General features: G+C 39.3%; 1 protein-coding gene across 9 annotated transcripts in view; it reads right to left on the reverse strand.

Annotated features, from left to right (window-relative positions):
- The window catches only part of PLCB4 (phospholipase C beta 4), a 368,787-nt gene that overhangs the window by 107,526 nt on the left and 249,098 nt on the right, over window positions 1–12,163 (reverse strand). For all 9 annotated transcript variants that reach the window (XM_084887441.1, XM_084887443.1, XM_084887446.1 and 6 more), the window contains 3 exons: window positions 5,962–6,042; window positions 5,033–5,092; window positions 3,639–3,782 (listed from right to left, as the gene is read on the reverse strand). In XM_084887441.1, the coding sequence (XP_084743567.1) occupies window positions 3,639–3,782; window positions 5,033–5,092; window positions 5,962–6,042 (285 nt within the window). The remainder of the gene's footprint in view (window positions 1–3,638; window positions 3,783–5,032; window positions 5,093–5,961; window positions 6,043–12,163) is intronic.

Here is a 12,163-nt window from a genome sequence, read left to right on the forward strand (position 1 = left end):
CTAAGCTGTGTTCACGTTACAGTGGTACAACAAGGTGTCACAACTGCATTTCAGGTACTAGAAGAGATCTGGACATTTCTCACTTGCTTTAATTTAATGTGTGAATTTTACTATCGTTTTGACCTGAGGTAATTATATCTGTGTGTATTTTATACACATCCTGTCACTCTGATGGGTTGTTTGTTCTGTTAGGGACGGTAACACATACAGAGGAATAAGAACAAAACTGCAGTAATGGGGAAATGCCGTCAGTGATGGAGGCGGTAAATATTATGATCTGGATTAATACAGAGGTAAGTTTTGCCCTAGCCAGTTTGGCTCAGAGGATAGAGAATTGGCCTGCAAACTGAAGGGTTTCAGATTCGATTCTGGTCAAGGGCACATGCCCCAGTTGTAGGCTCGATCCCCAGTAGGGACCCATGCAATAGGGAGCCAATCAATAATTCTCTCTTGCTGAAACTGGTTTGGCCCAGTGGACAGAGTGTCAGCCTGTAGACTGAAAGGTCCCAGGTTCAATTCCGGTCAAGGGCATGTACGTTGGTTGTGGGCACATCCCCAGTAGGGGGTGTGCAAGAGGCAGCTGATCGATGTTTCTCTATCATCGATGTTTCTAACTCTCTATCCCTCTCTCTTCCTCTCTGTAAAAAATCAATAAAATATATATTTAAAAAAATAATTCTCTCTCATCATTGATGTTTCTCTCTCTCCCTCTTTCTTCCTCTCTGAAATCAATAAAAAATATATTTTAAAAAATACAGGTAAGTTTTAAAACCAGGATGTGGGCAAGGTTATCCACATACATGTTTCAGGATCATCGTCAAGTGTACATAACCAGCAAGGCTTGCTCTAATATGGCCTATTTGGTTAAGATAGTGAGATTCATACTTATACATCACACTATTAATAAAATATAAAATTTCTAGTAACAGTTTCCAGAAACTGAAACATTTCATTTCTTCGATAAGAGCAGAGCTTGAATTGAAAATCCAATACAGAATTATTTTATAGTCTGTACTATTTTTTGGCTAGCTAATCTTAAATTTTAGTGGAAATGAGACTAGAAAAAAATCTTATCTTTAAGTATATACCCCCTGCTTCCAACATATACACATATACTACCTACTCATGAGTACAGATTTCAGAATATGATTCCTAAACAAAATGGACCAAGACTGACCGCAATCAAACCAGGGAAGGCAAGATGGTTATGGGAATTACTGAATGCAGCCATCTTCCTATGGGACTGGCTCTGGGCATAACTGAAGTACACAGCATCATGTGGAAATCAGAGGCCTACTTTTAGGCTGTACTTTGGCCAACCCTGCTGTGTAGTACTTGAGTTCTTTTAAGCCTTTGACTTCATCTCCTCATCTGAAAAATGAGGCGTTCCATTTCCAGCTCTAAAGCTCTGTGGCTCTGTGCTCAAACAGCTAACACACGAGAAAGGCAGTGCAGGAAGCACTTCCCATGTAATAACACAATCCTAAGAGCAGAGATTTTGGTATTATTCCCACTTTATAGTCCAAGAAAATGAGGCACAGAGGCAGACTGTGTGTCTAAGTCACACAGCTGAAGAGCAAGGATTAGAGCCCAGTTAACCTGGTCCCAAAGCCCATTTGCTTATGCTTATATCTAGTCATACTGTTTTTTTGTAATATGAAGAGTTGACAAAAGCCAGGAAACAGGTCTACAGAAAAGTCATTTTGCAAAATTTCAGGGGGCTAAATATCTGGATGTAAGTAATAAGCCTTTTTTCATGGTTGGTCAGCATGGACTTCTAGGACTGAATGTTGCTATGGCAAACAGCAACTAAAAAGGCCTCTGCAGCACAGATGCAGGCGTGAACTACAAGTAGCAGGAACAACGTTTGTTTAGATCAGCGGGGTTCCAGAAACCATTCAAACTAAGTGTTGATCTGAGCAAAATAATAAAAGAACCTGAAGGCACTGGTAAATCTATTCTCCCAAAGCAGGTGACCTGGAACAACAGCACAAAGCCAACAAAACCACCACAAGCAAAGGCGCTGAGGTCACATGGAGCATCCATTCCTGGCTCCAAAGATAAGAGGCCAGCCAGGAGCGTCTCAGAATTCACTGCACTTAGGAGTCACCGAAGATTCTGGATCAATGCATCTGGTGGGCCTGTGACTTTACTGTGGTGAAGCCCCTGTTGCTGGGCTGTGGCCCACATGGAGTGAGGGTCAAAGAGCCTTTAGAGCCTCAGAATCAACTCTGCCACCAATTAACTCTGGGTCCAGGGTTTTCTTCTACTTTTAGTTTCCTCTAATAATCTTACGTACATTCCCTTCTAGTTCAAAACGTTGATGTTTCTAATGATGGCCTTTATCATTCCACTCTGAACTGATTCTCTACTTGTAATATTAATGGGCAAATGAATGCCTCCTGCATCCTCCAAACCCAGGTCTCAGCAATAGGATAGCAAAGGCTTAGGCCTCTTCACCCATATAGAAAGGGAATGGGAGCTCTGTTCAGAGGTATCAATAAAGCACCTTGAAAACAAATAACTTGCAGAAAAGTAACTTAAATTTGAAGCTTTCTATTTCATTAGCCAAAATCTCTTTAACACACTCGCTTGCCAGGGCAATGACATGCTGGCTATGATGTTCAAAGATGGGTCATAACCCAATACTTGAATAACTTATTGGGGATGAGCTTGGATATCTTAACCACTCTCACCTGCAGTGCCCATTATGGTAGCCACTAGCCACGTGTAACTACTAAGCACTTGAAATATAGCTAATTTGAAAACACACATTACATTCCAAAGACTTGGTATGAACAGAAGAATGTAAGATATTGTCATAAGTAGATTTTGTATCAATTTCATGTTAAAACTATACTAGGTTGGATATATTGGGTTAAATAAATTATTTCACTGAAATTAACTTCACTGTTCCTTTTTGCTTATTTACTATAGCTGTTAGATACAATTAATTTTTTTTTAAATTGATTTCCATGAGAGGGAGGGAGAGGGAGAGGGAGAGAGATAGAAACATCAGTGATGAGGGAGAATCATTGACTGGCTGCCTCTTGCACACCCCCTACTGGTGATCAAGCCCACAACCCAGGCGTGTGCCCTGACCAGGAATGGAACTGTGACCTCCTGGGTCACAGGTTGATGCCCAACCACTGAGCCACTGAACATTGCTAGACAAATTTAAATGTAATCTGTTGCCCGCATTACAGTTCTATTAGGCAGTGCTGATCTAGGCCCTGGCTACTCATCCTGTGGTTCTCAGGCCAGCACATCCACATCAACTGGGAGAGCTCATTACAAAAGGAGAATTTTGTCCCCACCTCAGACCTAGTGAATCAAAACATGCATTTTAACAAAATCCCAGGTGATTCCGGTGCACATGCCAGTTTGAGGCACCGGGTTGGTTTTATTCTGCAGGAGGTATTTGGGTTGTTGATGTACGTAGTGGCATGCTCAATGGCTATTGTGCTTTGCTGAATTTTCCATAGCAATATTCCAGCAGGGCAATGGAAACAGTTTTTAAAAATGGAAACCATTATACAATTAAAAATATATGTCAAAATTATATTGTACATAAAACAGTCCCTGTACCACATATATACATATGGGGGGAGGGAAGGAGGCTGGTTCACTGGGGCTACCTTAGTGACTTCTGGATTTTCAGCTACCATGTAAGTGAAACTGATGTTCACCAGGTCTGTTCCACTGCAAACACAAACTATCCGCCCTTCCAGATCATTTTCTGATTTTCCAACAGCTTCGAGAGCAGCCAGGATTTTTGGGTCCTGTAGAGAGGTGTACAAATAGGAGGAAATACATTAGATCACAGAGCATGGAGGACACAGGTACAAAGAAGAAACATTTGACAAAAAAAAAAAAAAAAATATATATATATATAAATTAAATAAAACATATGGGCAAATGTGCATGTGTATTGGTTTCTTTTCTATAGAAAATGCATTATTCTGAAACCTGTCACGGTAAAAACTACTAATATCACACAACTCATTTGGTAAGAAAGATCCTAGAATGTCATTGATTTAGAAAACCAGGTGGGAGGGTCTTTATAAAGGACCTGGAATATGGCAATGGGAGGAAAGGCTCTGACGGGCACTTGACTGCATCCACAGAGACCATGGGGGTCTCTCCCAGGGGACAGTCATTGAGGTTTCATACAAATAAGCACAGTAATGCCAGGACCAGCAAGCCGGGTTGTTCAAACATGAGATTAGGTCCTTTAGCCTGGACACAGGGAGGAGTGTGCTCATCTCAGGCACCCTCATTCAGAATGAAGACTGTGCAAGTAAATAAATCTAGGAAATAAAACAGTGTCTTTAAAGTCCTTGAAAGGAACTCAGTAGGAAGCACCAATATAGCTAAGCAGAAATTTTAACTAACACAAAGGAGGATAGCTTTACAAAAAAAACAAGTTTCGAACATCATTTTATTTTGAATATCTAAAAACCTGCAGGGCTATTATGGAGAAGTAAATAAACACTGTGCTAGAATATTCTCCAAAAAAGAATTTTAAATTCCTAGTACCACTGTGCAAAAAATTTCTTATTCAAACAAGTCAGTCACTCTAAAGACGGATGATTTATGCACTCTGTCATTTTTTTTTCCTCTCAGAGGCCAACCGATCCTTCAAGGTGAGGCAAGGTCTGAAAGCACAAGTGCACAAATGTGGGACTACCAAAGCCATTTCCATTTCCACGTCAACCATAGGGCAGTAAGTAGTGACTCATTCACTGCTTGCTAAAACAGGGTGGGGGACTTGCAAGTAATTTATTTGGTGTTGATATCATGCAAGGGACTTTGCTTTTAAGGGTTCATAATATTTCTAATATAACTAAACACAATCCAAGTCACTCAAGGTTATAGATGAGAGGATTTCTAAACTGTCTGTTCTTAATTCCCAGCTGGTGATTTGGAGGCAGTAACTGGGGGCAGTGGGAGGTTAAAGATTATTCAGGAGACCATTTCCAATCTAAGTAAGTTTGCATTTAGAAGAAGAGCAAACACCAGTCACAGGTACCTTTGGTGTGGCTCCCAACCGAATACTGTTGATGAGGGAGCATTCTAGCACTTGTCCTTCCTGAAAAGAGAGAATAGCACAGCAGTTAGCCTAATTATGCTAGATCTATGGCACAGACAAGGTAAAGATAATGCTGATTAGAGTTAGATAGAAGAGAATGTAAACAACAACAACAATACATAATTTGTAGAAACATTGTTTCACACATACACTCAGGAATGCAACTCTGAATATTTATAAAATATTTACAAGACAGTGTGGTTTGGGGAGAGGGCAATGGTAAGATATGTACACATATAATACCTTAATAAAAAAAAGGAAAAAATATTTTTAATTTAATTAAAAGAAACTGTTGCTTTTTTACATATAAAGTGAATGTATTCTATTATTAAATATATGGGTGTACATGAAATATTAAGTGGGAATAATGCTAACTTATATATAACTCCAATGCTACTTTTCTTAAACTCAGCTCAAAGATTCGCTAAATGTGTACACTGTGCCACGCACTGAGTTAAGCCCCGCCATGTGACCAGCTGCACGTGCTCTTCATGCACCTTTGAGATTTCAGTTTGAACAGCTCTTTTTCTCGGAAACCTTTCTAATTCCCATGATTAAACCAGACCTGCCTGTCTTAAGCTCTTGTAGCAGCCTGATCTTTCCTTTCATAACACTCAATGACTTGTACTTTCTTCTTTTAATGCCTGATTTTGCTCCTAGACTATAATCTATGAGGGCTAGGGTGAGGGCCTGATTGCCACTGTATTCCCAATGCCTGGCAATGGGAGCAAAATCTAAAAACCCTGAATGAATGAATGAATGAATAAACATAGGTCCATGCCCTCAAGACGTACTTGTGTACTCATTGAGAAATGAAATGATTTCACTCAGACAGCAGGAAAGAACAACTTAATGTTTCTGGGCCATACCTTGCCTTCGCTTTTCCATGTCAGAAAGAAGCCAAATTCATCCACTCTGAAGAGGCAGTTGGGTTCAAATACAAAGGATTCCTGTTAAAAAAGAAAGAAAGGTGTTGATCTTCATGACTGACACCATTTTGAATTGAATAAAAATGCAAGTGTCTTTTAAGCCTAAACAAGGGAAAATGAGAAATCGTCCTTTTGTATCTTAACCACATTTCTTAATATATTATGGAATGTTTTAATTTGCATTTGTATCGAGATGAGAGACTGATCAATTTCCTGAAGCATCTTCCTCTATAGAAACTTTAGGAACGAAATATATTCATGTCCTGAAGGTCACAGGGAAGAAAGTTTCTCTGAGGCCTTGGAAGAAGAGTTCCCAGAAGGAGGACTCCTAGGTTCCAGCCCACTGCCCCCCACCACACCAGAGGGCTCACTGCCATACCCAATATAATGTCAAAAATCAGGAGATTTTCTTTTTTTGGAAAGTCATTAACTTTTTTTCTTTTGGGTCTACACAATTCAGTATTCAGATGTCTGCTCAGAAAACTGCCAAGATTTTTGCTGTTATGTCCAATTTCGTTTGGTGTCCTATAAACTAGGACTTGGACAGCACTGTGTGCTCCTCACAGGGTAGTCCTTGGACCAGCAGCAGCACCATCACCTGGGAGTGGAGTGAATTGTAGAATCTAGGACTTCAGCTCAGAGGGACTGAATCAGTCTTTGGAGGGGGGCTGAGAAATCTGTTCCAACAAGCCCTGCAGGTGATTTTTGGTGCACAATAAAGTTTGAAAACCTCTGCTGTGAACTTTGACATCAGAAATTCTGGTGAATACTATAGAATCAAAATTTAAATCAAGAAAAAATGCTAGCCAAATGCCAGGGTCCCAGAGCAGCTATGCTGTACTTCCCAAAGGACTCCTGGTCTTGAGCAAGAAATTACCACTGTACTCAAGACCAGGAACATTCTTTGTCAATGAGAGAAAACGGGTGTTCAGGTAGTGAACCCAGATGCCCTCTTTACTTCTGTCTGGATTACACCAAGAATTGGCAACCATATGTCAACAAATCCACACAGTCTAATAATAACCTAAAAAAAAACTTGTCCTAGCCCTGGCTGGTGTGGCTCAGTTGGTTGAGTGTTGTCCCATGAAATGAAAGGTCTCCAATTTGATTTCCGGTCAGGGCACATGCCCAGGTTGCAGGTTTTATCCCCAGTGGGGAGCATGTAGGAGGCAGTCAATCTATGTCTCTCTCTCTCTCTCTCTCTCTCTCTCTCTCTCTCTCTCTCTCTCTCTCTCCTTTAAAATAAAAACCTATTAAAAATAAATAAAAAACTTGTCCTAAATTATTACAACTCCAGCAATAAGGAACCTGTCTGGCAAACACAAATCAAGGCAGCCTGGAAACAAAGAGTACTTATAGGATTAAGATTTTTAAAGGCAGTTCAGACACTTAGCTTCACCTGTTAAAACATATCTTTCTAAATTCTAGGGAAGCAGCAACATGCCTTAAGGTAAATCCAATGTCGACTCTGGGCTATCATACAGTGACAGAATTTAGAGTCCTGTGAGCCATAAACAAAGGCAGCCTTCCCATTTGTTTGGGTGGTTTTCTGACAGATGAAGAATTATCATATATATTTCTGTACCAGGCTCAGCTAGGCACTGCAGTCATAGCAATGAGTGAGATAAAGGAAGGGGCATGGTATGCCCTTGGTTTTTGGAATCCAAACCCATTGCTGACATCTGTTTAATTTACTTTCTTCTAGAAAGACCCTTTCTAAATCTCAGAAATCTTGTCCAATAAATTGAAGTATTTATACTTGCCTTTCAGGCTCGTTGTGGGAATTCAATGAGATGGTAAATGTATTTAATACACAGTTACAATCCAGCAAGGGGTAGCAAATTATTAACAGTATGAAATTGCCAACCTGTGGTGTTTTTTGATCCACACAGTGGCTATTTTGTATGGCTCAATTTCTTAGGCAAGGCTTGATCCAGAAGCTGACCCTGATTGGGTCTTAGAGAATGAGTAGAGGTAGCCCAGGTGAAGCAGGAGGCCATGCTGAGGGAGCAGCCTTTGTAAAGACATGCAGGCTTGTCCTAACTGCGGACTTCTAAGGAGCTGGTGTGTTTAGAAGATCTCAAGGGAGTATCAGGGGATGAGTCTGGGCACATAAATACTAGACCAGGAGGGTTCTGACCACCATGCAAAAGCTATTAATATTAACCTAAAAGGCCATAGGACGTTTTATATTATTGCTAGTTAAGAAATGAGAACTATCAACTATGAGAATTAACACATTTTAGGATACTTTCTATGCACTAGTCTAACAGTGCCCAATGTTTGAAAGTATGTCCTGAATTGATATTTACAGAGTAAGACCACAATGTATCAGCTCCCATAATTATTAATTCATGTGTACCCTATCTAATTCCAAATAAAGATTTGAGATGATCCATGAAATACATATGATGAATAAGAATGGGTTCCCAACTTATTGCGAGATAGAACTTTGAGTTTCTTGGCCACCTTAACTAAAATAATAAATAATAATTTTTTTCTTTCTTCCTTTTTCAGTAACTCAATACCACAGTGCTTATCAACACCACCTTGTAATTTTGATTCCTAACATCCCACTCTTGGATCATATCATATGATCTTATGATAGCTCTCATTCTCTTATGACAGTCCTCATTCTTTTTTATCTGACTTCTTTGCTACTTCCTAATCATTAATCCTGCCAATCTCTTATTTATCATCAAACCTCTCTTTTTACTTCTGTCCCTGTCTAGCTTATTTCCATGATCCAATAGTACAATCACTTTCTCATAAACACCTTCAACTCCTCTACTTCATTTTCTGGTTTCTTGGCAAAAAAAAAAAAAAAGTCTATCTCATCCATATTTTATCACCAAACATGATAAATAAAATAACAAAACGGAATTGTCTGGATTTAGGTTAAATTCAAGATTACAGCATAGGGAATATAGTCAATAATATGGTAATGACTATGTATAGTGTCAAAGGAGTACTAGACTTTCCAGGGAGATTACTTCATAAGTTATATAAATGCCTAACCACTGTGCTGTACACCTGAAACTATAATAATACAATTTTGAATGTCAGCTATAATTAAAAAATAAAATAATAATTAATTATTTGGAAAATAAATTCAAGATTATAAACTTCAAATGAATAGTCAACAATGACTTTCTTTCAACTCTTTCTGAAAAGGTTCCTCACTCTTTGAAAAGACTACTTCACTGCAGCCAATTACTACAGTTTACTGAGCAAAAGAAACCCATCAGATGAGAACTTTTCTCCTTTCTTCCTAATGAAGCATGCTTTCTGCCAACAAAGGTTAATTCTTCCACTTCTGCTCCAGGTTCAATCCGCTTCCAGATTCCATCCTCTTTCACCCACAAAAATTGTCAGTCCTTTATCACCACCCAACACACATCATTTTTTTCTCTCTATTAGATCATTCCTGACAGCACACAAAGTAAATGCACTAACTCACTTATGTTCTAGCTGTTCCCACTTAATCCTTCATTTACTACCTCATGTCTCCAATCCATGTTAGGGCATAAGATCTTGAAGAAAAAAAAAAGTGTCTATATTCCCTGTTTCTACTACCTCACTTCTATACCATCTTTGACCAATTCCACCTGCCTTCCATTTCCAGTAAAACTTCTCTGGCCAAGTTCATCATGACTTTCTCAAAGCCAAATGCAATATACACTTTTCTTATCTCATTTGATCTCTAAGCAACTGACAAATCCCTTCTTCTTAAAATACTCTAATATTGTCATCCTGATTGTGTTCCAGTCCTTTAATCTCTTTTCCTTCTCTGCCCAACTTCTACATGTTCCCTAGGATTTGGTTCTGGGAATTCTCATTTCTACTGTGCTTCTACTTTCATTTAACGCCATGGGATTTGTTGATGACTCCCAAATTTATAATAGAAACCAAGTCCTCTCTGAGTTCCAAATTCAGACAGCTAACTCTCTATTTGACATCTCTACACAAATGTTTCAAAATTTATACGTTCATAACGGAATTATTTATTCCCCACTGCCTCTCTGCAACCCTCTCTATCACAAGACTTTCTAGCTCAATACATATCACTCATATCTACCCATTTATTGAAACTGCGTCATCCTTGACTTCTTTCATCATTCTTTTACACTTCAAGTAACAGGTCTACTTCCACAGTAGTTTTCATATAAATTTAATTCTATCTCTACCATTACTACCACCTTGGTGCAAACCATCATTCTCTCTCCCATGTATTGATCTTCCCATGCAGACTCTTTCTTTCCCCAGCAGCCAGATTGATTCTTTAAACTTTTAGTCACTTCATTAAAACCATGCAAAGAATTCCCCTCATATTTAGATAAAACCCCAACAGTCCTTTCCATGGCCTGAAAGGTCCTTTATGATGTAGCTCCTAGAGACCTTATCTCATTCTGCTTTCTGATCTTTGTTCACCACAATCATCAGAGTCATTCTTATTGAACCTCTCAAGCTCTTTTAGCCTTAAGTCTTTTGCACTTGCAGTTCTGCCAGTCCAGAAGTCTCTTCCCAGTGCCATAAGCATTAGCTGGCTCCTCTTCACCCTATAGGTCTTGCCTCAAGTATCCCCCCTCAAAAGAGCTTTCTTTGACCTCTTTAATAGGTCTCTCATCTTATTCTCTATTATAGTATCCTGATTATGTCCTTTGTACTGAACATAGTCTTTAATTATTTTATTTCTTTGTTTACTGATGTACAATATTACTTGGCTCACACACCAGAGTATAACCTCTTTAGGGGCACAGTCCTTGAAACTTTCTGGTACCCATTTGAGTTCTAAGCACCTAGCATATCAAAGGCACACTGAAACTAAATTTAGGCACTGAAAAATAAAGTGAATATTTTTTTTTTTCAGAAAAAAAAATCATAAAAGGTCAGTATATAAAACATAAGCAAGAAGTTACTGAAGTCCATGGTGTTGTACCAGGCTCAGAACCCATCAGGGTCAGTCCTTGGACGGCTGGCAAGCACAGATATACAAATACAAAAACAATTTGTTGAGGTTCTCTGCTGGAAGGAAGGCACACCAGTTTCAAATTCATACAAGTTCATCTTAGAGGTTGGGTTTGGCTCTGAGGCACCTCCTGGGAATCCCTACTGGACCAGGAACACTGTTTGGCACATTACAAAGAAATAATTTTTGACATGGGATAAGAACTCTGGGCAAGGAGATGAAAAATAAGGCAAAATAGCAAAGTAAGGAAAGAGTAAAAAAAGTTTTCAGAAATGCTTGTCATAAGGCCCCACACAGTGAAAATAGGATGCCAATTCAGCTCTAGTTTTCTAGCAACAAAAGCAAAAAGGGAAAAGATACTAGTAGCAGGTGTCCATACAATTCATAGATAAAACATATCAGATGTTAGGAGGGGCAACTACCAGAATAGAAATACCCCAGTGAGACCTCTAAGAAGTTCTGAGCAATTCCAAGTGCAAGGTTTTCAACAAAGCCCACCAGGAGCTTGTCAACTGTGACTGGAAGATTCTCAGACCAAATGTGTTCAAACTACCCATGAACACCAGAGAGCAAATAGGGTATGTGCCAATCAGTTGCAAGAAACTGAAACACAACCTATTTAGGTTTCCCTCCACCCCCTCTAACAAACACAAGGACATGACTTTCTGAAGAGTAAAGACACAGAGTCTCTATTCTTTTTGTGTGTTTTTCTTTCTTTTTTCTTTGCCTAACAGCAGTTTTAAATTTCACACAGATACCTACCGACCACAACTTGGCTGTGGCCCAGTGACCATAGTGAGGCAATAAGTCCCCTTGTCTGGACATTTTCTTCCAGACTTGGCAGGGCAAGGGAGAGCATAAAAGGGAGCAGGGATCCTTCTCCTTTGCAAATCTGTGTTTTCCATGAACAAATGGTAATAGAATACTCTGGTAAGGAACTTCGCTCAGGGGGCTCAGCATTTCAGTTCTCAGATGATTCAGTGAAAAATTGTCACAGTCTCACACTTTAGAACTCATGGTCTATCTATTGTAGTTCACTCATCCAGCCCAACCTACCTTTCCTTAGACCACTGGGACAAAGGAGATGAAAGGGACATGTGCTCCTTTGGTGGAATTATAGACAAGTTGAGAGAGACTAGAAAACTCACTTTTGCTGGAATCACCGTAGCTAGA

Source organism: Pipistrellus hanaki, assembly GCF_964339955.1.
Source record: "Pipistrellus hanaki genome assembly, chromosome: 6".
In the NCBI taxonomy this organism is placed as follows: Eukaryota; Metazoa; Chordata; class Mammalia; order Chiroptera; family Vespertilionidae; genus Pipistrellus; species Pipistrellus hanaki.